This window comes from Dromaius novaehollandiae, chromosome 4 (assembly GCF_036370855.1).
Source record: "Dromaius novaehollandiae isolate bDroNov1 chromosome 4, bDroNov1.hap1, whole genome shotgun sequence".
Classification (NCBI taxonomy): Eukaryota; Metazoa; Chordata; class Aves; order Casuariiformes; family Dromaiidae; genus Dromaius; species Dromaius novaehollandiae.
The window spans coordinates 34,655,807-34,683,064 of record NC_088101.1 but is presented as its reverse complement, the minus strand read 5'-3'; the positions used below and the strand labels follow the sequence as shown (position 1 = coordinate 34,683,064).

General features: G+C 40.7%; 2 protein-coding genes across 2 annotated transcripts in view; one reads left to right on the top strand and one right to left on the bottom strand.

The window, feature by feature from the left end:
- NAA15 (N-alpha-acetyltransferase 15, NatA auxiliary subunit) overlaps nt 1-24,196 on the bottom strand; it is a 43,099-nt gene extending 18,903 nt beyond the window's left edge. The window contains exons 1-6 of the mRNA XM_064510724.1: nt 23,766-24,196; nt 7,482-7,566; nt 6,435-6,539; nt 5,473-5,630; nt 2,673-2,807; nt 2,353-2,506 (exon numbers count right to left, since the gene is read on the bottom strand). Coding sequence (XP_064366794.1) covers nt 2,353-2,506; nt 2,673-2,807; nt 5,473-5,630; nt 6,435-6,539; nt 7,482-7,566; nt 23,766-23,819 — 691 coding nt within the window. The 5' untranslated portion in view covers nt 23,820-24,196. The remainder of the gene's footprint in view (nt 1-2,352; nt 2,507-2,672; nt 2,808-5,472; nt 5,631-6,434; nt 6,540-7,481; nt 7,567-23,765) is intronic.
- A 1,075-nt stretch (nt 24,197-25,271) lies between these two features.
- NDUFC1 (NADH:ubiquinone oxidoreductase subunit C1) lies at nt 25,272-26,993 on the top strand. The gene is made up of 3 exons (XM_026106121.2): nt 25,272-25,381; nt 25,979-26,082; nt 26,910-26,993. The coding sequence occupies exons 1-3, from the start codon at nt 25,321-25,323 to the stop codon at nt 26,991-26,993; spliced, it is 249 nt and encodes an 82-aa protein (XP_025961906.1). The 5' UTR covers nt 25,272-25,320.
- The last annotated feature ends 265 nt before the right edge of the window (nt 26,994-27,258 follow it).

Here is a 27,258-nt window from a genome sequence, read left to right as displayed (position 1 = left end):
CTCAACTTCATGCAGATTCTAATTTCTTAGAAACAAATCATCACTGTGGCATCACAAACTAGCTGACAGATAAGCTTTTACTTTGACAATAGATGCATTTACAATAGGTTTTCATATCTCAGCCAGTAACTCTGTAGAGCTTACTTGAAAATTTAATGTTAAAAGCAAGATGCACACGTTTATTCTCACTTACTGAAGTGACTGGTTACTTTAAGCACAGTTTTTACTACACAAGACAATTAAAAGCAGTACATGGTATTTTATGTATATAACATCTTGAAAATCAAATTAAAATTGCAGAGCTGCAAATAAAAAAAATGGTTCTTCAGTCTGGTATTTCATAGAACTAACTTAATTTTTAAACCAAGCTATCAATCACATTAATGAACTCTCAGGATGGTGCAAGCACATTTGCTTTTAATCATACTTGGTTATAAGATATGATGGTGAAAAGTAAAATTTGGATCTAACAACTGTATACAGCATTTACTGCTGTTAGCAACAGAAGTAGACTATACACAAGAGGTCATACCGTGTCATTCCAGATTAAAACAGGACTTTCTTGCCCTGTTTCAAGAGCAAAATGCAAAAGTCATTGTTACCTCTCTTCCTCTCTATGCCACATAATTGCCATATATAATTTTGTAAAAAGACATTGCTACCTACAGATAGGCTAACTTGGAAACTACAGGCAATATCGAATGCCAGGGAAAATATCAATAGCTCCCTCCGTAATAATGAAAGAATCTGGAACATAATCCTAAATTCTTCCCCTGAGGTGCAAGTTAGCTTTGCTAACTTAAATCTAACAATGGCAAATACCCATGCTATTTCCAGCTTTACCCAGTTGCATTTCATTCACAATGGCTTTTGTTTGTGCATATAAAATTCATGGGCAGTCATTTATTAGCAGGCTTTTCTATAGCATGCACAATAGCTAAGAACTAACATCATCACAAGAGCTATGCTTAAAAAAAATTAAATCAGTAGTACCCTGTTGAAAATGACCAGACTGTAAAAAGAACATTTCCTTTTTCCAGTAATTTGCTCCAGCTTATGCCAAAACAGAGCTACTATGTCCGAAAAAATAGCATCCCTACACCCATTACTATTTATATACAAACCAAGTTACCTAGTCACTGTGAGTGACAGTGGTGAGTTGCCTGCAGTAACTTTCCTTGAGGAAGCACCTGCATCTACACACTTGCCACACTATTGTAGTGGCTCAGGGTTCTTCTTGCAAGACCATGAGATTACTGTTAACAGGACTAACAAGCAGGCTATAAAATCCACGTGCATAATATTGTAGAGCTAAAAAACCTCTTTGCTTCAAGCAATCATCCAGATAGATTCTAGTGTGGTCCACTAACAAACGATACCTTCAACAGGTAGGAAGTTTTACAAACAGTGACAGGACAGTGCAAACATCAAGCAGGAGAGAAACATGCCGTACTACTGAACAAGTGCATCTCTAAACAGAGATGCAAGAGCGAGCCTCCACCATTCTGCAATTCTATGTATGGAATATAATTTATGTTTGTTCTAATACTATAATGTTATAATATTAGTAACAGATGCTTCTACTGGGTTGCCCAGCTGAAGAACCTGTTTTCATATGTTGCAAAAGTGAGTATAGTTAAAAGCTTCCTACTTTGCAGAAGATGATTCTGCCCCCTTCAACAAGTGGCCTCTTTGCCAGGACCACTATCCAGCCTGGAATGGGATGGGTCTGGGTACACTATCTAAACAGAATTTTCAAGCAGCAATTCAGGATCATCTGTCCAAATACTCAAAAATATCAGCAGAGCACATCTACCTCAGGAGAGGAGTATGATAGACACAAAAGAGCTGCAAGACAGGCAGTCTTTTACTACTGAGGAATTACATAAATCTAAAACCAAAGCAAAGATGAAATTGCAAAAGAAGGAACAAGCTGACAGTACAGGCATTCCATTGTATACTATGCATTCAGCTGATCTGAAAAAAGTTAGTTTTATTTGGAGTTTCTCAGCTTATGCAAAGAACAGGTATTTCCATCATCTTTGTTATTTCTGAACCTAGAAAACAGGAAAGGACTACTTTATTTTGCTTTTCGATACACATACTTACCTGATTATGCAAGACACAGACAGAAAGTACTACAAAGAATGCTTAAAATTCAGAAGTCTCCAAGCTCTTTTAAACAAAGTTTAGCTTCTTAAAGGTACACATGGTCTTGACAGTAAGGTATAAATTGTCATCAAGTAACTCAGTGAAAAAAATACTGTATCCCTAAAATTATTTTGTCTACAGTATTCATAATACAGAAACATGCACGTATACAAAATAATACTACCTTCCAGAAGTAATTACCTTTAGTTTCTTCAACAGCCAATTTATCACAGATCTGCTTTTCATACGTACAAAGATGCTCCAAAGCTTCTTTATATAGTCCTGCCTCCCGGAGGACTTGATTTTGATACAGAAGCAGTTCACTGTACTCATAGTCCACTTTATCAGGTGATGTCTGTGTAGGAAAGCAAGACACATGAGAAAATTCATCCTTCTAGGACGCACTTGGAATTTAATTTGATTAAAGAAATTGCACCAAGCCTTCACATCACAAAGGAAAACAGCGTTTTCTTTTTGGCTTAAGCAGCAATCGATATAGGAATTCCATGTTTTCCTCTTACCTGCTGTGTCTTCCTAAATTCCTCTAAGATTTTTGCTGCCATTTCATAATCTTCCAGCAGGTGGTAAGCAATAGCATAACCAATCCACGATGCTCGCTGTGCAGGTCGGAGCTGAAGCAACTGGTATCTTGTTTCCTGCAAAAGAGTAGCTACTAATTTTCCTGATTCAATTCTGATGCTCTGTAGAATTCACAATGCAATACTCTGTCCTCTGTATTCAAATATTTAAGGAATGTCACTAGCGATTAGTTTTATGTATGTAGCTATATTATATATAACCAAAAGTAAGAACAAACTTTTTCTTGTACTTTCTGATTAAAAATAAATTTAAAAACCACACCATTTCCAAATAAAAAGACTTTGGAGTCAGACTAATTTATTAAAGTACCTCATACATGCTTTTCCTGTCCTAGTGCTCATGAACAAAATGCAATTAAGGATCTTTGGTCTGAGCTGCAGGAACATTTACTATACGTTGGTGCTTCCCATTCACTTTGGAAGCATATTAAATCATTGGAAGTGTTTTGGGGCAAAATAAGTCATGTAAGTGCATCTCTATTCTTTGGTCAGAGAATAATTACAGCTCTAAGATGCAACAGATTGGCTTGGAATCATGCTGTTTGAATCTGAGGGGAAAGTAATGACTTGCTTTGCTACAGACTCCTGGAAGGCATCTCCAAGTAGTTTAAAATTAAGGAAAAAAAGTTACTACCCACTAAAAAGCTTGAACAATCAGAAACAACAATTAACAAACAACTAAAGTAACATAGAGAAGTTTGGTCAGAATGCAGGAAGATCTCTCAAATCACTATAAAATGGGAGAGGGTAGAAGGTAAAGCTAAGAAAAAACTTACTCCAGGGCTTGAGAGTAAAGTTGCACTCTTCAAACTAGCATATGAGCAATCATGAATTACTGGCTTTTAAGCATGCTAACATTGAACACTTAATGTATTCTATAACCACGTGTTACTTGTATGCTTAATAATTACATATTGGTATTCAAATTTATCCAGAAGCTGTTACAACAAAGAGAACATGGAGTTTGCAAGTGAACTTTAGAACCTATGCTAAATTTTGGCATACCAAAATTTCCCAGCAAGAGATGAGTCAAGCGTGGAAGTGACCAACATGAAAAAGAGTGATTAGAAAATATTCTAAACCAGTAAATTCACCAGGGACCTATTTTAGCTGGTGATTCCACATTGCTCCAAGAGCAAGACTTGTTCTTGGCATACTAACATTTTTCCAGTTTGAAGAGGAAATAATTGATCGAGAAACCAACTAATGTGTTTTAACAAATGCAACTTTAATGGACAAGGAAAAAACTGAAAAGAAACCTGACAATAAATATTATCCAAAGTCTCTTGGGTAAAAATCTCAAATTCAGCAATTTTTTTTTTTTTTTTGTGTAGAGAAAGGGAATATCTTGTTACCTCAGGCTACATAAACTGAAACACAGACAAGCTCTTAGGCACACAAATGTAATTAAGGAAAAATTAATCTTGTTTTAAATAAGTCAGTGTTTGAATTATAAATCCTTAGGGTGACCACTGTCACATTTCCCTGCATGGTTGGGCAAGAAACACAAAGATCATCTATAATAATTGTTTGGTCTGCTCTTAAGTGAGCTGCACAGTGACCACCACAGATTCAAGATAAGGAGGAGTCTTGAGCATGAAGACAGAAGAAATATAAAAGGATACTTAAAAATTATAAACATGTGCAGCAACTAAGACTTAGCCTTAACCACACAAACAACTTAGCAATATGCATAATAAACAGAAGTTACTACTTTTTAAGAAATAAAGGTAGCAGCAAGCTAGACATCAGTTTGCAATTCAAGGAAATGCAAAAAAGCTAAATACACTGTGAATAGCAGAGAAAGCAGTAGAATGGTTGAAAGGTTGTGTTCTTTACAGAAGCACCACAGCCATCACACTACTGCTTCGTAACGGCTAGTCCATGATGCAGTCCATGTGACACTGCAAATCTGGACAAACTGACACAAGTGCAAATGAAAGCAAATATAACTGGGCACTGCAGAAACAAGCAAAAAAAGAAAGAGGGTTTCAATCTAAATTACCAAACTGTATCCAGTTTTACTCTAAAATAAACAGATGAAAACAAGAAAGTAATCTAAACATTTTGAGAGTACTAAATCAAGAAAGAAGGGGAACATTCAAGAGTTCTGATCCACAATCTTACAGCTCACAGGAAACATAAGGAGATACTTGGAGCCAGTGGAAGCTGCTGTCACTAACACCTGGGTTGGCTGGGAAACAAAACACGCGCCACACAGCATACTGCTTACTTTGTATTGTTACCCACTGCTAAGAGAAAAGTAGTGGCTACTGAGTTAGAGGTTTCTATGGGTAACCAGGAGGAGAAATATATGGTAGGTGGTAAACAAAAAAAAAAACACCACCAAACAAACAAAAAAAACTCCTTTGCCTGAATATCAGTCTTCATCAGAACACATAGCCTGGTGGCTAGCTACAGGAGCCTTTCAAAGAGTAATAAAAACAACAGGAATTATCTATAGCTGGATTTTACAGCATTAGAAAAGTGTCCTGTAGCAAACAATTTTGCACTAAAAAATAAAGTCATTTAATATGCCATTAAATTTTTATACTTTACAAAAATTGTTCAGTAGAATGTCCGTCTTTACTTTCATAAACTATTGAGTAGTACACAGTTTTAACACTTTGGGCTTCTGTATATTTTTTAAAGTTGCATGTAACAATTTGCAACCTTTGCTGTGATGTGACAAACCGATAATAAATGTAGTATGCATACTTACCCTGTAACCCTCAAGATCCCTCATTTGAATCTGTAGCAGAGAAAGATCTCTCAAAATCTGAAGATTGTCTTTATCCCATTTCAGTGCATTTCTATAACATTTGATAGCTTCATCATACTTCTTGTCTGACCTCTGAAGAAGGCCATACACATGCCAACCTGAAAAACTCTGTTAAGGATACTACTGAATGCGAGTAGGGAGAACACAGATCCAACCTAGCAGTGACTTAACAGTTGGTAAAACCTCGCAAGCAGTTTATAAGCAGACAATAACATTACTGCAATCATTGCAGTTCTTTTGTTCAGCCAAACAAAGAAACAGATTGCCAACTGAAGATACAGATCTCTTCACCAGCTAGGTGCATAGAATGCATATAATGAACTATAAATTCTACCTTTCTGTATGGGGAAAAGGGGTGAGAAATCAAGTAGTAGCATCTCTGAAAAGACTATCAGGCTTGCGTAATACATTTTTGAATAAGGGCTTATACTAGACAACTGAAGTGCCTGCACTTCCCGCATATTAAGTATATGACAAGGTCTTACGAACATCATTGCAACTACCACCATTTTTAAAGCAAACCACATGCATTTATTCCTAGTTGGGCCCACTATAAAATTCTGAAATTTAGAGTTACAGTTTAATGATTAAAAAATGCAAGCCAGAATGATACTTGAATTAATGACGACTGTGTGGATAGCTGCAAAACATATGCCCTTTAGATAGTTTAGACAAAATATTCTTCTGTATTAGACATAAATCTTACAATTCTGAACTCCCAGTTTGAAGACTGCTACTACAAAGTCTTGCTGCTATTCCATAAATCAAGTAGTTACAGAAAGTCAAAAAAAAATGAAAAAAACCCAAAACATACACTCCCCCTCCACACATACACCCCCTCCAAAAACCAAACAAAACCTCTTTCCCATTCATAAATAAATGCCATATTTCAAAAAGGATACAGACATGACTCTTTAAGTCATTCCTTAAGCCTCTACGAACAAGTTCATATGCTTCCTCTTTCTTCCCTAGACAGTTTAACGTTAGTCCTTTCATCGCCAAAGTTTCTAAATATTAGGATTAAACAAATGTAAGTTATTCATTCTGATAACAGTTTTTAAGCTTAACATAACTTTAAATATCCATAATTGCAATTTTAGACCCATTACTAAGTTAGCAGCACCAGGATTTTGCATTCTTCTTTCACAAGGAAAGCTACACTTTTGAAGATTATTCACTTGTGTATCATACTCCACAATAAATTCAATGCAGTATTTATATCAAAAGTAAAGCAAAATTTTATTTTAAAGGCAGTAAAAATTATCTCCTCTGCAGACTTTTGGAGAGAAAGAAAGTTTACTGTAAAAGAATATTATAACCAATCAAGCATTTATTCACAACACTCTTTCTTGAGACCTCTATACATCCACCCACACCAACCTAGCTGGCAAAGAAAAAAGTTCTTTGGACAGTGGAAAGAAAGTCTTGACTCCACAGTAAAAGCAGGCTGAAAAGTCGGTGAGGGACAAGCACCTTTTCCTTTTCTTCCTAAAAGCTATTCCTCCAGAAAAAGTAACAAGACTGCAAAGTTAACACACATACATTGCTCAGTGCTATTTGACCTCCCCTTTGTCTTGCACTTTCTCCTTCACACGAACTGAGAGTTATTTCCCCTTAAAAGTGATTTAAGCAATCCATACATGTATTAAGAAACCTGCACCATGATAAAATGAATATTAAAGATGCAGCATCACGATAAAGAATGGCAATCTATCACTACCAAATGCTGATAAGATCTGTCCTTAAAACTGCAAATTTTACCAGCAATGAGTGTTTATCATGGTGTAGGTTTCTGGAAGCTCTGATTACTTTACCTTAAGAAAATGTATTTTAAGGGCAAATGGTTAACAATAAAGTGCTACAAGTATTTATAAAATTTAAAAATTATTACTCTATCCTAAAGCATATTGCAGGAAAACACAGTGAGCAGATGCCATTTGAAAACTCACCTCCATGTTCTGCAAACTTTGGGTTAGAAAGGATCTGTTTACAGAACTTCAGCCCATTTCTATACTGTTTATGTTCATAACACCTCTGTTGAAGAAGAACAAAGTAAGTTCATTCAAAAATGTAGAATGAAACTCTTTTCCCCCGCATTCCAAGTTAAACATCAGTGAATCCGTAGAAAAATGTATTAACATTTTAACAAGTCTCTCTACTTTCCTGTAATTAAAATTCTTTCTATCATCAGATTAAACAATATGTTAATAAGAACACAAAGTTAAATGTATGTCTGAAGACACATTACAATACAGAAATTTCTCAGGTAAAACATCATGGGAAGTGTAAGTACCTAAATGGATTCAAGCTTCCTTTAAAAAAAAACACACCTTATTTAATAACATATCTTGGTAAGCATTCAACTCACTTTAGCTTAATTATCTTCCATAGAACAACTGTAAGAATCTCCAAAAAACATACAGGCAAAAAAGAACTCAGTTTATACCATCTCTGAAAGCAACCTCTTATATCGGCTTGAACACCACACGTACCCTGCATGCATCCAAACTTTCAAAATTGGTATGCACTACCATTATCTTACCATATACACATTTATGATGCAAAAACCTCAAATACTACAGTAACTCTACAATGCAATCCCCGTCTATGAATTACTATGCAGTATACCGTGACATTTCAAAGCTTGAATCCAGTAGTACATTCAAAAGATCACAAGTGCCAGAATCACCCACTCCTTTGCGAGACTAACGTTCACTACAGGAGGCCTGCCCATAAGCAGCGCTAACTTAATCATTTGAACCACAGGAATTGAAACTCAGTTTGATTACAGACACTGCTTCAAGATCAGCATGTATATATATATATATTAGAAGAAAAAAGAAAAAGCACAGAAAGATACTTAGTTACTCTCCCATTTACAGGTGAAGTGTTTTTATTAAGCAGGAATCTCTGAACCCTCAGAAGAGTTGACCTCTCTGCCAGTGCAGAAAGAGCTCTCTGCAAGACAACACTCAAGTCTCGCGGTGTCAATGCTTTTGGAATTACCTTACAAGCCAACATGAGCAAGCGTATATCAGGTCTATAAAACTCATGATAAACTACTTTTGCAGGAAGTTTTCAGGACAAAAGTTATCCACAAAATGAGAGCTAAAATGAGAAATTCAGGGTCAGCAAGTTCTACAGGTATTCCACCGTCTTTGAACAAAATTAGCATCTAACAATTTTTTGAAACAGAATTTTGTTCAGACCAAGAACTGTTTTGATGTTATTCACCTGATTTTCCATAACATTTCGTTATGCTTGTTGCTGTTCTGGAAGTGATTTGATGCCTCCTACCCTACACTGTTTGAAATTTATTAAGACTAAATGAACAGTGAACGAGTGAGAAACGTGGCAGTGATTTTGTGACAATAATCACTCTGGCAGCATCTCCTGAACTAAGCCATGCAGGTCTGCCCAGCTGAACAACTTGCTGAAAACCTGCTGGAGACAGAACCGGTGGTGTTCTCTCTGCACTTCTCTCCAGAACTGCATCACTACATTTCATTATTCTCACCCACTACTGTAATTCACTTCTAGCATGAAAAAGATTTCATAGTATTTAAGGGAATAAATAGGCACTACGAGCTCAGTGTATGTTTAACAACATGCTTCACAAGGTTTTGGATTTTTTTTGGTCGCCCAGAATTAAATCGTTACTAATTGCTAGTGGTTTTATTGACACAGATATTTGTCCACAGTGCAGCTGACTAAACCCCAAATCTACACTGACCCAAAACACATTCATTGATTAAGTCTGCCAGAGACCTGAGCACGGACAAGTTCAGGAACAGAACTCCACATACATTAGGATTACAGGCAACAATCACCCCTCATCAAAATATTACACAAAGGAATAAAATAAAAGCAATCTTTACATCTTCCAATTCTTTCTCTTAACAATCCATGATGTTTTCTACAGGTTCTTCCTAAGAATATGTACTCTATAATGTGCATGGAGTAAGTTTCCTGAACTCTACTACTTTGATCTGAAAAAGATTAAGGAACTCTACATAGCAGGTGTTTGCTTGTTAAATAGCTTCTGAATTGCTCATAGTCAAAACTCTGGTATCACCTGCCTTTGGTATCACTGATTTATAATCTCCATCCTTCCAAACAGACATTGAAAACATGAAAAAAACGCAACCACATATCTACAAAGATCCTTTCATTAAGCAAGAGTTCCCCTCCCCCAAACTGGGTGTGCTATTTTGAGGCATTTGAAGCTTGTATTTATTTTTTTCAGTTTAAAGTCAATTTAGAACATATCTGAACTACTTTGTTCTTGCCCAATAGCTCCTATATGTTTGTATACATAAGGTGTTCATAGCTATTATTTTACTTACAGAAAACCCCTTGAAAAAAAGTGCTGTTTTAGCATACATTACTGTTTTTACATATCAGCAGCATGGGCTTCTACAGTTCATGTACTCAGCATGATGAAAGAATTCCATGTGGCATCCTTCCTGTTAATCCAGTCTCTTCTTCATCAGTCCCTCCTGTTCTCATTTTTCCCCATAATTAGAAACCTTTGAATACACTTGATAAATGTGTTCTTTGTATATCACGTAACTTCTTGAACTATTTACTAAGATATTCATTATTATGTAGATTAAAGCTCTTCCTCAGAACAGGGCATTATTATCAACATTAAAAAATTCTTTCATCTTCTGGAATTTGGGGATACTGGGAAGGTGCGGAGGGAATTGTATGCATTAAATTCTTTCCACCATAGATCCACAAAGTCATGAGCAAAAATACATGCAAAACAAATTCCTGTGAAGAGTATCGCCAAGTTAAGGTAGCAGAGGGAATGTTCTACAGCCTCAGGACATCATTTGTGGGTAGGAAGCTCATGGGAATACTCATGTGCAAGGCGCACACATTCACGCCTTTGCAACTTCAGGTCCTATGTTACATTTCCTCACAATTCAAAAAAACCCCCAACTTCATATCTTATAATTTAATCGTTGAGATTTTTAGGGAAGATGCAAACCCTGCAAAAATTAGTTATTTGCATAAAGTTTCACACCCAGAATTTTACACAGCTTTGGGACCTGCAACTTGTTGTTAAAGGACAAGTTAATCTTGCAAGGTAGTTTCAAACTCGAAGGCAGCAGCTCCCACAAATGTAACTTGCTGGCAGGGGTGCACTGTTAACAGCACATGCAGGGGAACAGGACCCAACACACTGAGCTCCCCGGGGTCACGGATGAGCGCTCAGAACTATCTGCTCACACAACTGCCTCACATGTACAGTGGAACAGGATTAGTCTGCAGGAAAAAGCATTTGCAGTATTTTGGGGAAACTATTAACAAAAAAACCATTATATTGATAATACTAATTTCTGAAGCGAGTTGCTTTCTGTTTGCCTGCTGTATTTTACTACTTACAAAGTTGTTTCACATATTGCAGCCTTAAACAGTGCCCTGATTTAAGTTACATTAGAAGTTAAAGGAAAAACATCTTTCTAAGTTTTTCCTTTGTTATTTTACAGTGCTTACCTGAATAAGACTGTATTTTTGTCACACAAGTAAAGAGCTAGATTAACATCTGTTTATTTTCACAATTAATTAGGCTTGAAGTATATTGCAATGCATCTTAAAATTGAATCTTTGTTCCTCTAAAAACACAAACAGACTGACTCTGAAATGCCAGACTTTGATTTAATAAAACTGTAGAGGGATGCTTAGCAATTTACTTGTCCATTAGCCTCCTTTCATTATGCAAGGCAATTGCGATGCGAGTGGCATACGACATGAACTTTTAAAGCCAGTTTTATTCTTTTGCTTCTGTTGGTCCACTGCCTGTGCTAATCTTTAAGTAGAAGTCAAAAGGAGGAAGAAGTAATGTTATAAACACTAATTCATACACTTTAAGTCACTTAAGCAAATGGCTAGACTTTCTTAGGTTTTATCTTACTATGATACCAATGCTGCAACTTCAGTGTAAGAGTAAAGAAACACCCACCCCTGGAAGACAGACCCAAATCCTACAGCAATTAGAATGGCATTCACAACAGCATCTTACTGATCCTAGTTTACTGGTTCTGGAGGCTGGATGGCTGCCAGGAGCATAAAACTGAGTAACAGTAGATGATTTTCAAGTCCTCCTAAGAGAGTTATAGCTCAAGATTCAAAAAAAAAAAAAAAAAAAAAAAAAAAAAAAGTTACATGGATGTTATGGGAGTGGTCAAAAACCGTCCATCTACCTCAACTTATCTGCTTCATGTTGCTGTTGCATCAGGAAGGGTGCTGCTTATTTTTCGTTTTTCTCTTCCAAAGCACAGATAGAAACACCAGCAATAAACTTCGGGGGTGGGGTGGAAGGCTATACGACTAAATTACAATACATTATTTTCTGGATATTAAATGGAGTCATACAGGTGAAACAAAGGCTGAAGACTTAGAAGCATAACAAACAAGGACTCTACCTCCACACCCCATCCTGTCTCCTCTTCCCTCTGCTAAAAGGAAACTACAGAAAGTAAAGGGGAATAAGAAGATGCTCAGAGGGAGCATTCAAAGCAGGAGGGATGCAAAGAGGAAGGAATCACTGTGAGGGGCTCTCTCTGCCCTCAAAGACAGGATAGCAAGGCAACCACCTAGCAAGAGAAGATTATGGCTTATGTAAAAGGAAATATGTATAGGCATCTGGTTTTTTTGCTTTGTTTCATTAACTTGCCTAGTTATTATTTACACATTTTAATTACTACCTGCTTTGAAGAAGCTGCCTGCTTCACTTTAATAAATCACTGGTCACAGTTCAAGGACAGCTTACAGGTGACAACACAATAGGATCAAGCACAGGGTTTTTTGTTTTGTTTTCAAATCAGTCATACAGATTACTACTTAGGCATCCTCCCTGAACACAGAACCACCATTTGTTCCCACTTAGGTAGGTGTGAAAGCTGTAAAACCTGTTACAAAAGTGGTACTGCCACAGGGATTTAAGAAGGCACTGTCACAAGTGGAAGGGGCATTTGGGAGTTCTGCAATTGGCTTTTAAGTACAGCTGTTCAGATGGTCTACTGGCTACAAACATGAAATCTTATCTCTAAACAGTTCTATTCTATGTACTCTGACAAACAGTCTTTCACCTTGAAGCTTAAGGAAAGTCAGCCAAGATGAAATATATGCTAGTAACAAGAAATAGTTACACATAGACTTTTTTTTTCCTGAGTAACAAAAAATACCTTGCATTATAAGTTTTACAACAGAATAAGCTCACAATGAAAGTCATAACAAATTCTCCTTTTAGGCTACCAGGAAGGGGGGGGGGAAAAACAACACTTAAGAACTTGTACCCACTTAAGTCTATGGAAAGGTTCCTATCAAGCCATGGAACAATAGCTAGCCTAAAAAAAAAAATTGTCTGAAACTGACCATGTACTTTTGCCACCTGAAGCACTGAATGAAGAACCAAATAGTCATACCTGCATATATCCCCCAATGAAGAAATACAGAGCTCTATTATCAGGTGTTTGGTTGATCAAGGCACACGTGAGTGATTTCCTATACACAGTCTCTCCAGACCCTCAGGTTAATACTTTGAGTCTATTTCATTCTGTTAATGGAAACATTTCAAATGTGTAAGTTTGAGTTTCCTCATCCTATCTATAGGCACACTCTACACTTTGAGAAGGGGATGGGAGGAAACAAATCAAATCAAGAGAGGCTTTTACTTCTTCAGAAAAGGAGGAGGAGATTGTTTGAGAGTGGGTCCAACAGCACCACTCAGATTCCTCTGTCTCAGGACATGCATACACTTACCTACCTCTCCAGATGAGGTTAGGGACTAAAAAGCTTAAATGAATGGGAGAGAAGGAAGGAAAGCAGCACATGACATCATGACTGGTACAAACCTTTGTGAATCTGTGGCTTGAAGGAAGAACAGGGACAGAAACATGAAAGAAAAATCTTCTAAGAAAAAGAAGATGGTAAACACTGGAAAGGGGAAAGGAAAAGAGTAATACAAGGAAAGATGAGTGTGAGGTAATAAAAAGTCTGTGCGAGAAAGCTCTTAAGGGAGTCAGTAGTTTCTTGGTAGGAGGAGGGAAAAGAACCAGAAAAAAAAAAAAAAAAAAAATCACAGAAGCAGGAATGGTGTCACCTCAAGCACTCCTAGGACATAAAGACATAGGCCTGCTGGAAGCCACAACGGTCTCCATCTAGGTGGTTTCTCTCTCAGATGAATAGCTTGAGGTAGTTATGCCCAGCCCGTCAACCCTTAAACTGGGAAAGCTGTTGTACAGAAGTAACATATTTCGTTTCCAAAGATTACTAAAAGAGAAGAGTTGCCTCTTCTAAGCTGAACCCCTGCACACATGTATTTCGAAGCCAGCAGCCACTGCCTGTTCATGATGCTCAACAGGTAGACGCTCCAGCCATGGCTTGTGACAACACGCACTGCGGCATACAACAGCAGCACAACATGGAGGACCAGGCCCATTGCCTTTCCTGCCTGACTCCAGAGTCATAAAACCTAAGCTTCCAAAAAAGTAAGGTTAACCCTAATGCTTCAAAAGAAAAGAAACTGACTCTCCACAGCACAGCATCTCTATTAATAGATTTGCTACCCTTTAGAGCTTTTAATAAGCTACCAGATGTTTCAGAATATCTAACAAGCTTCTCTATACATGCTGTGGCCAGAATTAGAGCATACTTTAAGCATGCTGAGACTTTTTCACGCCCTTTAAATCATGTTCTACATTATAGTAACAAAATAACACCTGCTTTAATACAGTTCTATGAAGTAAGTTAAGAAAAACTAAGACTTTTGGGCAAAATCAGTCTTTGGACAGCAGGTGCCTTGTATGTATCCTTGCTCACCATGAGATAGCAAGAGCGTGGAACGTCACCTCTGCATTTCTTACTTGATGCCTGCCATTAAAAAAGGTGGAAAGACTTCACTATTTACAGGTTACCTAGATATCTAGCTGCCAGAGGGAGGTGGATTTTTCCCCCAGTTTTCCAGTTTTGAATATTCCCTCTCTAGCATACCTACTTTCTAAACTTTGTTATCACACTTACTGCTAGCAAATAAGACTGACTTGGATTCTTAGCAATTCCACTGGTTACCCGCAAGGTTATACACAAGGAAAACTGACAGGCTACTGATTACAGTATCACTTTCAAGGACTGCTGACAATAGCACCAAGAGGACTTTTATCCATACTTAATTCAGCACTGCACTGTATATATTATATAAAAAAAATATTTTCACAAATGCATTTTAGGAATATTCCAGTAATGTTAGAAAAGCCCTGGAATTTACAAAAACACGCTCTGTAATTGTTTGCTGCAGGTAAGCAGGCACCACATTCTACCTGTCCCTCACATGTTCCCTCTCAAAACAAAGGCATTTTCATGGTCAAGTTCGTGTGTTTTCTACTAAAAGGCAAAGGTAAGAGTCAAATACTTTCTTTTAACGTGCAAGTACATATCTCATCAAATACACAGCATATGGCTGTCCTGACTCCGCCATTACACATGAAATATTTTGGACATATTCACTTCCAGGAGCACAAATCCTCTTTATTACAAATCAGTCTTCATGTTCTACAAAAGTTTAAAAACTAAAATATAATGACAGGAATTACTATGAATCTTAAAAGAAGTTTCAGAGCACTGTGATCCACACTGTAGCCAGGTTTCATGCAAGTTCTGGCAGCATGCTTTTTTCAGCAAGATCTCAAAAGATCATGCTGTGTGGAACTTCAGACTTCTGATCTGAATTTAACCCAGCGGGAGCAAAGGGTTCAAGATCAAAACACAATAGACAGAGCACTCCTTTCTAAGAGGGGCACTTGAGCAGATGCCTGTGCCCAGCCTAGCTGATTCAAGAGTGGTTTAAACCACTCTGCAGTAGCGGAAAAAAGTCTCACAGGAGTCCCTCTTGCCTGAATTTCACATCTGATTGAGCAGGTGAGAAGGGGAGCTAACAGTGTCTCATGAGTGAGCTGAAGCTAGCCATAGGAGAGCAACACGAAGGAGAAGCTACCTTCTCTCTTACCTGGAAGGATGCAGAAGTTACACTTTTCCTCAAGAATATGTATCAAACCACAGAATTGCAGAAGGGACCATCTGCTTCCCAACTGTGCTGAATGGCACACCAGAGCACCATGGACTGCTTTCTTTGTACCCTTACTTATACCCGGGTATGCTGGGTGCAAGTGAAGTTCAACACAATGTCTTTGGATGGGCGCTGAGAGCAGGGCAAGAGGATACAGCAAACCCAGATGTGTGGGATGGGACCACATTCCCAATCATTACGCTCTCTGAACTGAAAGAGTAACAAAACAATAGTGTGCAATTTCTACCAGAAAGACAGAATTTTACAAAAAGCTTTATAAAGAACTTTTAACTGTTTCCTCTTCTAAGGTTACATATTTTCTTGGATCACAAGGAAAGAAATAAGTCACATTTTTAATTCCAGTATCTGCAGATTAATTGCATCAAAACTAATGCAAATTAACACTTAAAAATACAGTGAAAGTAACCCAAAAAGAAAGCAACCAAGAAACCACTTTTCACTGGCAGTTACTACGGCAAAGCAAGCATCCTAATTTAGTCAATGCTATGATGGACGAGCCAAAAAGTAAGTTTTTCTTAACTAAACTAGAACCAAAGTTGGATCCAGTCCCAACAAGCAACTTTAAATTCTTATTTCTAGTCCATCGGTACTCAACCTCTCTTCTTCAGCAGCTCACATAGCCTATAAGTGTCCTCATAAGAGGCAATGTATTGTAGTCTATTCCTCATTATACCAGAGTTGTCAAATAATAAAACCAATATGCACATACGCAAAGGTAAATTTCTACTTGCACCTGCAAGGTTCCCAGGACAAAGTATGATGGGGAATGGGCTGCCCTGCTAGAACAGTTCAGGGATTTCACTCTCTGCTACCCTCTTTCCTGTGGGCCTCCTAGGCTTGAGCAGAAGGCAGGCAGGCAAACCCTTTCAACTGTGGCAACAGGGACTCAGGGACTCCAGAATTTCTCCCAGTAGTGGCCATGAATGCGTACACTTGTAGCAGCACATGGCTGTGTTGGCAGCTGCAATCCAGTAAGAGCATTTGCAGCAGAACGGCTTTACCATACTTCGCCTTAGTGTCGGCCAAGGTGCACATTTAAGATCCATCATATGCATGTTTGACACTCAGACGCTGTTTATTTCTGCTAGCACAGTTCAGATGCAGCAACTTAGAGACTCATAAGTCCAGTCACTGTGCAGCTCAAGGGGGTTTTGCGACGCAGTTACTCTTGCTCCAGCTAGACTAGATCAGGTCAAGTCACTGTAGCATACTAATACCAGCTAAACATAGTAAAGAAGATCCTGCAAGCTAGAAGCATTAGGAGTAACTACTCACCATGAGTAAGTGGGTCCTTTGAGCACTGACCATATCAAACAGCTCATCAGCTCTAGGCAAATGCTTCCACCACACTGATCCCAGTTTCACGACAAACGCAAGATGCATAAACCAGAAGACTGAAAAACTAGACAAACCTAGCAGAGATGCATTTTTACTGAAAAACTGAGACAAACTTGTATAACTTTTCACTATCAAACTAAAACCAACTATTCTCTGTGATTGCTGTACAGTGTGGATGAACAGAACTTTTATATAGCAAACAGCTTCAGCAATTGCAATTGCCTAATTTAAGGGACTACGAAATCCTCTTCCAGCAGTCTGCCTTACTTTGTGATAGTGATTGATACTTCATAACTAGCATTCCTTGGTAGAAAATATTAGAGGAACAGAACAGGTTTGAGGTGAAATTAGTTAGGGAAAAGATAAGAAACAAAGTGGATCTTTCCATTTAATACGGGGACAGGAAAATTCTATGCTTTTGAATTGGTCTTTTATTTCTATAATTGATAAAATCAGCTAGGAACAGCTGCTGACAAAAGCTCTCCTGGAAGGAAAACGAGAAATTCTTACTCACTGAAGAAAGACACTTGCTGAAGAATCCATTTTATTCAACATCAATTCTGTTGGCCACTACTTTTACTTTAGTCTCCCCTCCTTAGGAAAACTATGGTGAATGTGTCTGCATGCCATTTAAGATCAGCTGACTTCTGTCCAATATGCTAGATCCCTTATATGTTCAGGCTTCAGGTCTGAACTTAGCATGAAACTGCAACAGTATCTCACAAAAGATCCAGTATGGACAGGATACATACTGTTTTTAATAATAATCTGAACTGTAAAGCAAATCAACTCAAATTCCAAGGTACAGTAAGAATCAAAACAAAAGACCTAAAGCAGCCCATACAACAGGTTGTTCTGGGCTTACTTGGACATTTCAACCCGTTTCTGTATCACAATGGAGCCTGTGACACATGGTGAGGTTACTGTCATTTTCTACCTATGCATCATGTCCAGGGTACTCTTTACCCTTAACTCTGAGGTATGAGAAATGTTGTTTTGCAGCATTTAGCCATTGCAAAATATTCAAATGAGGTTATTAAGATAAGAAAGGTTGTTCTTCAACATTACCAGGTTTGCTAGCTTGACTGTGTGATCTCACAGAAGCAAATAGAGATCCTTAAAACTGAGATCAGTGAGATCTGCTACAAGACTAGCACTGAATAATTGTTCATTTTCTCTAAATCTCCTATTGGCAAAATCAGAAAACACTTGCTGTTATCACCACTCTTTGTAAAAGTTGCAGTGACACAGCGCTACAGCTGACTAGAGATTCAAACCTGCGATGCCCAGACAGCGCAATCAGCAAAAATTCATTAAAAAAAATTGAAAAATAGGAGCAAAAGCGACTCGATCAAATTCTAACCAAAATAAAGGGCAGTACCTATTGACACCATATACTATATGAAATGGATCAAATCCATTTCCCCAAATAAGATTAGTTTCAGATTATCACCAAAAAAAGCATTGGGTTCAGCATCTATAACCATAACAACATAAGACTGTCTATGATCATACAACCATTAAGAAATTAGGTTAAAAGTGCTTCTACTGATGGGTCTTTTTTTTCCCCCCTCAGAACTGAAATGGTTAAGGAACTAAATTATGCTGTTCACAGGAAATTTAAAGCAGGAAAACTTGTTTGCACAATTTCTGACACCCTTAATGACAAAAAATGGCCTAAATTGGTGAAGAACCATTAGTAACAGTAGTATTACTCAAGTAATACCTTAATAATATCCTAGAGTCTCAAGCAGTAATTCATTTCTTTATCAAGTTTGGGAAGCACCCCTGGAAAAACAGGAATAGGTAAGACACACTGATTCTGCCCAAAGCAGGTGGTCTGTACTTTAGTGCCATCTCAAAGTTTCATTCAAGACAATTTTTCTCCTATTGCCAGGAAAGCTAAGTGGGGTATTCCTTCTGGCAAAGCAAAAGCGAGTGATTGACACCTCAGCAGCCAAGATACTGGAGAAACCTTGTTAGCAGTTCCTTGTTTCAGATGATATGTGGTGAAACTACAGAGGTGAACATACTTGACTGCATTTGCATTATTGTACAGTAATGATGATCGCATAAGAAATGCACTAATTTATTAGGTTACTGATAAAAGTGTATTTCTGGAAATCAGTTTTTAATCTGGGATCAAGATCACTTAAAAGGAAATCCCAAGTGTGCCACCTCAGCAACCCTTAAAGTCAGCATCTAAACTTATGAGATAAAGCATATATTACTTGTAAAGGACAGATGATGCTGGTGAAAGTCTCAGTGGAGGAGAAGCACAGGTCTGTCTAGCTTGAAAGCAGAGGGACAGGAAGCAGATTCTGGAATGAAGGAACAGGTAGATGGCCCAGCAGGAAGGACTTGGCAGATTTACAGCAGAGCCATTGAAGAGATGCTGTTCAACAGGCTTTTTTACGTCTTTAGAAAGTTCATACATCTTTTAGTAGAATCCACATATACTTGTCAAAGTCAAAATAAGAAGGAGGAAAAACAGTTCAAAGATAAACAGGCTCAAGCATAGCAGCATTATCATGAGAAATGACCAACTGGAAGTGAAACCCAAATCCTCCCTCATTTGCAACAGATACCTTGATTATTGCAATGCCCCACTGGAGGCCACAGGTTCTGGCCATGCCTAATCAAACCCTCCTGGCACAAAAGGCAACCGATACTAGGATGAAAGATGTATGGCTCTCCAGACATCATGAAGACCACATATAATCACCAATGATGAGCTAGGAAGCTCTGACACATATACGATATGCAGCATATGCATATACAACACTAGACCAGCACGGCATCTTACATCTCAAGCAAGCTACTTCTACAATATGCAGTAGAATTATGAATCAGTAAGAAACTACTTAAATCAGACCTGAATACACTCCGTGCATCACCTGAAGTGTTTGTTCACATTATAAAATACAATGTTTCACTTATTAAGTAAGCACTTACAGTTTCCCTGTCCCCTTGCTCCCAAACTGTAATTAGCTAGTGGCTAAGCCTACCAGCAACTGCGAGAAGTATTTGCACCATCTTGTTCTGGCAGAATGCCATGAGCCCAAGGACCATATCCTCTGCTGCTCAAAGGAACTGAATAATTCTTCCTCATAACATCCGGTGCATGCAATACCCTTTTTATTTAATGCTTCTTCAATACATTTTCAATATATCTAACATCTATGTCCAAACAAAAGTTAATTTAATATTGTCAATGGAATCTGCGAAATAAAGTTTAACACATTTCATGAATCATATCTGACCAGATACAGTCATAGAATAATTTGGCAGAATGCCAATAATATTCACCAGTTTTAATTGACAAAACTCAGTCAATTCTACTTCCTACATCTACTAATTTTACCTTTACTAGTAAGAGGGAAAAACTGGAGCAAACTGCTTTTTCCGTTACTTTATAGTGCTTCCAGCCTTCTGGGTACCAAAAGATCTACTTTTTTTATTCCTTCCTTAACTCCCGTGTCTGTTGTTTTATCCTCTTCTCTACCTTCACCTGAATTCTTCTTGAGTAATCTCTGTACTGCTTAGAGAGTTTTTGTGTCCAAAAGAATGATGTGGACTCAGTTCATTTAAAATGTTCAAAACGATCAGAAACAAGTAGGGGAAACTGTGGATATCCACTTTTTCTTCCGAATTCCACAGAATCATTGAGGAGCAGCAGCAGGAGAAGCACAAGAACATCTACAGACTTCACAGTAAGTAGCGAAAATCTGGTCACATGCTTATATCTTCAGAAATAAACTAGACACTTTCTCCTCAATGAAAGCACAAGTTCAAGCAAAAAAAGTGAGAGCAAATGCCGTGACCATTTTCTTATAGAAACTAATCATGCAGATTCTTTTCTCTGCACTACAGGAACACCAAACTCTGAAATGCCATTCAAACAGGAATTTTTCTATTAGAACCTCCACATACCTATAAAGTGACTAGGAGAGGTTAGTCTACTTAGTGCGTTGCAACAAACAGAGGCAAAGTGCACACATTCATGAACTCAGAATTTGTCAGTTAAGTGGCAATGCTGGTTTGCAACCAAATCTACACACAAAAGAAGTTTACCAATCACTTAAGACCCTTACTACAAAACAACCCTCCCCCCACCCTCAAACTCTGAAGACTAATTATAGCCTTTCACTACTAAAAGGTAAATTCCACCTCAGGCTGGGCCAGCCAAAAAAAAACAGGCCTCAGGCTTAGGCCTCAAGTTAATAAACACAAAAATATCTTTTTTTTAAAAAATATTTTATTTTATACTTCACTTAAAAAAAATAAAAAGCCGCTGGCTTACTTAACTCCTGTGTTTACTATTGTCATGAAAATTAGAGTGCGAATGATTTTATACTTCTGTAAATAGTCTGTGTGTTAGTAGTTACCTATTTGAATGGTAATGCATCTTTTCAATGCTACTTGGGCTCGTTCACAAAGCATCTGCCGAAATAATCTCATCCAGGCATGCTCCACAGGACAACTCCTAGGGTCTGCCCAGGCCAGGAGACAGCCTGAGCTGACCCAGGGCCAGCCAATCAAACCACCCTCCCTTGGCCGGCGCAGGCTAAGTGGTCTCATCAGTGAGCCAGCTGTCCAGGGAGACTCAGGCTCCCCTTCAGCAGGCTGGCCTTACTGCTGTTCAGCCACCTGTGGGCCCAAGAAAGAGGGGGTAGAGGATAAATGAAGGATTACAGTCTCCTGAAAATGAGGGGTAGATGAGGAAAGGCTGCAGGAGGAGAGAGATGGAGTGAAGGTGCTGAAGAAATAGGGAAGTAATATTTCTTTGGGCTTGTGCTGATAAATGGGACTGTGTAAAAGAAGGCTTATTAATTCATGGCAGGCACGTAATCAAAACTTTACAAAGTAAGGTCATTATCTATACTAAGGCAGACACTAGGTCATCAGCCAAACTGTCAGCATGATGAAAACTGACTTCAAGCCTTTTCTATTTTGCTGCACATTACAAAGGCACCTAATCAAAGGGCAGTCTTAATATCAGACTATATGTCACAGGCTCATCTCTGCAAAATGCACGAAAACACCAAAACACTTGAATAACTTTTTAGCTTACCCCAGTACCTGAAATCTTTGTATTTTATTATAGATTTTCAGTTAAAAAGAGGACAAAAAATTGCTTTAGTCTATAGAAATCTACTCGGACTAGGGCAGACCTTTGTCATTTCTCACTTGGACTAAGTTGTGAAGCTTTACCCAACATATACGTATGTTTTATGCCAACATTTTCCCCAAAAGCTCTTACTCTTCTCTTGTTCCTGCCCTCCACACAAATAACTAGGCAACCATGCATTGAGCACAGAAAAAAATAACTTAGTTTTAAACACGAATGGGCTCCTTTGATTCAGTTCATCTTGTAACTACACAAGTCATTCTCAATGCAAAGGAAGATGAGTAAACGAGCAACAAGACTATTACCTTCCCAGCTCATAATACACCAAAGATTACATGCTTAGAACAAGGCTAACTCCCAGGCAAAACTGAGTCTTTCAAAGTAGCAGCAAGCTGTACAGTTCATTCTGTCTGTTCTTCAGCCCTAATTGAAGTTGCATGTCTCATCATGACATGCCTGTACCTATTTATAGGGATTTCTAGTTCCACAGATTTATTTCACTTTCATGGAATATTTTGTAAAAAAAGAAACAACAGATCATGCACACACCACTTAAAGAGCAGAAGTTTACACAGCAGTAACTGCACTGGGTTTTTTTCCCAAAAGGACCACAGTACTTGTCTTATTCCTGATCTCTGGAAGGATGCACAGTACTCTAAGCCTCTTTAAAAACAGACATGAGCTTTTTAGACAAAAAAGTCATTTTTGAGAAAGACCAATATAGTCCTTGACAGAGATGATAGAATCTTCTAAATAAAGTCACAGAAACCTGTCAGTAACATAAGTTATCATTTTCCATTCACTCCAACTCCTTAGAAAGGCAAATGTCCCACAACACTGGATCAAAGCTGAAACATGTTTCTTAAGGTATAAGTTGAGCTATGCACTTTTTTGTGGTATTTTGATGGTGTAATATCTTAGTTTAACTCCAAAACCTAGGTTTATTGTCTAATTTCTAGCACAGTTTGTTTCAGTCACACACTGGTCGCTGCCCAGAAAAAAACAATTGTGGGACTTCTAACGAGAGTTAAATGCTAAGCTAAACTTTAAAAAGTCTCCAAAGCCTTTGTCGTTCTTCACCACCTCCTCTGAAAACCATCTTCCCCACTGACAAACAAATCTGATTACTGTCTAAGGCAAAAACCCGACTTAGAAAACAAAAAGCGACCAAGGTGCAAAAAAGCTACCGTAGGGAGCAAATGAATGAATGAAGCGGCCGCGGGGGTATTTTTTAAGCAACCGCTCGCCTGCCCAGTTGAGCCTGGCGCCCGCGAGTTCTCGGGACAGCCCTCACACCGCCGACGAGGAGGCCGCAGGATCCGCTTCTCGGCCCGGCCGCAGCCCCGCCGCCCCCGCGGTGCAGCCGACAGCGGGCACCCGCTCGAGTCTTTGAGAGCGGGAAGCAGGCGGAGAGGCGGCAGCAGACCTTCCCCCAAGGGCCCTGCCCGCTGCCGCAGAGGCCAGGCCCGGCGGCCGCGGAGCAGGAGCGGGGCGGGTGACAGGCGCCCTTCCGCCCGGCCTGCCCCGGCCGCCGGCGGCAGCGCCGGGCGGGAGCCCGCTGCACGGGTTGCCGCAGGGGCCGCGGCGGCGGCCCGGGGCCCGAACGGCGCCGGGGCCGCCGCCCGCCCCGCAGCGGCCGAGCCCGCGGCCTCCGGCCCCGCCACTCACCAGGATGCGCTTGAAGAGCGCGTTCTCCTTGGGCGGCAGGCTCACCGACGGCATCGTCCCGCCGCGCCCGGCCCGCCGCCGCCGCTAGCTCCGGCGCCGCCGAGAGGCTCCGGGGGGGTGGAGGGGGTGGGCGGGCTGCGTCCCGCTGCCGTCGCTCGGTCGCCGCTGCCGGGAGCCTCCCCGCCGGAGTCTGGCCGCCGCCGCCGCCACGGCCTCCCCACCCCCCCCCCTCCCGCCCGCCTGCCCTCCGCGCTCCCGCCGGCCGCCGGCCCGGCCCCTCCCGGCCGCCGTACGCGCGCCGGGCTCCCCCTGCCCCGCGCCGAGTCCCAGGCGGCGGTTCACGTGGTAACTGAGCAGGCCGGAGAGAGGCGCCGCCAAAATGGCCACCGCCGAGGGCTTCCCCAGCCGGGTCACAGCGCCCCGCGCGCATGCGCCGCGACCCCGCCGCCCCGCCCTGCCCGCGCCCCGTGCAAGGGATACCGGGCGGCGCTGGGGCGGGCGGCGGCAGCAACTTCGTGTATTAGGTTGGGAAAGGCTGGGGGACCGCCTAGGGGCACGCTGTGCTGGAGAGCACCGCGCCTCCGCCTGCGCTCAGGTGCCTTCGCTTCAAGCTTTAGTTGCCCAGTGCGGCAATTTATAGTCCTAAGGAATATAATACTCTCTTAGGTGCTTTTAATTTATACGTACGCTTAAGAAAGCGGTGAGTAATTACTACTGAGGGCAGATTATATGTGTAATGCCGTGTTTTTCAGCAGTTGTGCCCACGCCCGCAGTTGTGACACTGCTCTTCTTCCTGTAACATCACCCTAGTCTCGCAGAACCAGTTTTATGCACGAACAGGACGAGCGGCCCACCCTTCCAGCCCTGTAGCAACCGGATGACTTGCGGACTAGTCAACTCTTGCTCTCTGGGAGCCACGCACTTTGTTCTCACCTTTTTCCTTCCTGGAGCTGTGCAGATCATAACACATGCTACACATGTAGCTGTACAAGCAATTAAATGGCGTGCAGTGTCAGCATGTTCTATTATAAGCAAATGCAATTATGGGTGCGATGATCTGTCTTTAGTAAGAGCCACACAACCTGCCTGCGTTCTCCTGTGAGGTGGATGTCCCACCTACCAGTGCCAGGCCTTTCACCACATATGGCATCATAAGCACCAAAAAAGGTCCCAAGTGCTGGTCCTGGGCCGTGGATTTGAGTGCTGGGGCTTGTCCGCTGAGGCACCTTCGTTGGAAAACCACAGCAGCAAAGGAGGCGTCCATGCGCTCACGGTGCCGAGGGGAGCTGCAGCGCAGGTTGCCCGTGAGGTAGGAGCTGACAGACACCCACACGGGCCGTTTGGCTCGGAGGAGCGACGGGATAGGAAAGATGCGGCGGGGGGACGGAGGCGGCCCCGGCTGCCCGTGCGAGGCGGTGCGCCCGCGCGGCCGTTGGCCGTTGCCCGCTGGCCGTTGGCGGCTGACCGTCGGCAGCGCCCTCTCGCCGCTAGGCGACGCTGCCCCCCCCCCCCCCCGTGCTGCCCCCCCGGTGCTGGGCGGGGCGGAGCGGGCAAGATGGCAGCGCCGCTGCGGCTGGTCAAAGGGCTGCGGCTGGCGGCCGGGACGCCGGGGCTCGGTGAGTGGCGGCGGGAGCGGAGCGGGGTTCGGCCTGTCGTGGCTTTCCAGGGGGTTGGGCGGGCGGGCGGTGTGGGGCTGGAGAGTCCGTTTTGGCCGTGTTTTAGGTCTGTTCTCCGCCGACGCTGCGGGAGCGTTGTTGTTCGTGCGGGCTGCGGCCTTTAATTAATTTAATTGCATTTAATCGAAGCCAATAAATCTTCTCATATGTTTGAAATGAAGGGCTCCTTCTCGGGGGGCGGGGAGGCGCCCCGGCTGTGCGGAGGGGGGCCGGGAGCTGTCAGCGCGGGGCAGCAAACGGGAATGGGAGCCCGACGCAGTAGGATGGGGCCGGTCGTGTGGTCCGGGGGAAGGGAGAGGGCGTTTCTCTGACCTGTGCTACGCTTCTGCTTTCCCCGTCCTATCTCTCGTTCCCCTGCGCTCTGGGAGCGGATGCTGTGCTGTGTCTAGAAAGGGGCAGAGGTCATTTATACGATAAAAAGTAATAAAGATAATGGGATTTGTTTAATTTTTTCCCCCTAATTGTATGAGTGTCAGTGATTGACTTGGCATTCAAAACCTGAAGAATATTCACCTTTGGTATTTTCTGTCTTTTTAGTTTTGACTCGTTCTGCATTTGTTGCAAGAAAACCTAATTATGACCATCCAAACTGGTTTGGAGTTGGCTTGGCTTTTGGCACCACTGCTGCCCTGTGGGTTCTAGTAAGTGTCTGTACTTTGTTTTGCTAAATTTAGCTATTCCCAGATGCTGGTGAATTGAAGGCAAGACTACAATCTGCTTGCATGTGGTCTATAACAGGTGTCAAGATTGAAGCAGGTATGGTGACTAGTTACATTTCCCAAAGTCTATGTTTTGATTTTCTTTATAAAATTGAACAACTTACTAAGTTCCTGTCTGTTGCAAGCTTCAAAAGAGACACCACCTAGGAATTAATTCCTTAAGTCCCTTGGCTTAAGGAACATTGTTTCCCCAGCTGGTCTTCTTTTTTAAGCATACCCAGGAAGACCTAGGCATATGCTAGGGGTGGTATGCCTTAGTAAACTTATGTTTATTTGCCATTTTTTTCTCATTTTTGGTTGTATTCAATTGATTAATATCCCCTTTTCTTGAGCAAAATGCAGATTGAAGATGTTCCCTGTTTCAGAGAACTCATAAGCTTGATAAAGCAAGCAGGATGATGTAGTAGCTCTCATGAGGAAATGTTATATCGGATAAGCAGCAGTCATAGGACCAAATCAGTTTTCAGTGTGGAGTGGATTCCCTATGGGTTTTTTTCTCCCCATTCTTGGGGAACTCTTTTTTTTTTCTCCTTACTGTCCGTCGCTAGCCTGCATGAAGTCTTTCTAAGCAAGGTGTAGAAAAATGCCTCACTGGACAGTTATAATTTATTTTTTATTGCCTGATTCCCAATAATTACATGATGGCTTACATTCTGACACTAGGAATTTTATATTCTGTAGAACTTGTTTTGTACTCTGGTTCCAGCTGTATACTCTATAGCTCTTCAACTTATATTGCTATTTAATAGCTTTTCAAGCACCATAATGAAGACGTAATGGAATATGAAAGAAGACAAAAGGAGAGACAGCATAAATGTACAGGATGCTCATAGTAAGTATGCAAATATAGATGCTACTGATGAACACAAATTCTGCAGATCTTTAACTTTTGTTATCAATCAAGATTTTGAGAACTGACTTTCCTTCTTCCCTTGTTATTTACTTTAATATTTTACATCTCAGCTTTTGCTATTCTGCTAACTCATTCCCAGTCCTAAAGAAGCATAACTGTGCTTCTTTATAAGGTGACTAATTTACATACATTATATATTATATCCATTATGTATCCATTTGTGTGCATATTCACTGCCAGCTTTT

Bases quoted from the DNA above. Each gene is read 5' to 3' on its own strand.
- NDUFC1 (XM_026106121.2), top strand. From the start codon at position 25,321: ATGGCAGCGCCGCTGCGGCTGGTCAAAGGGCTGCGGCTGGCGGCCGGG. The intron at 25,382-25,978 runs GTGAGTGGCGGC...CTGTCTTTTTAG, and splicing joins GGCCGGGACGCCGGGGCTCG to TTTTGACTCGTTCTGCATTT. The intron at 26,083-26,909 runs GTAAGTGTCTGT...GCTATTTAATAG, and splicing joins CTGCTGCCCTGTGGGTTCTA to CTTTTCAAGCACCATAATGA.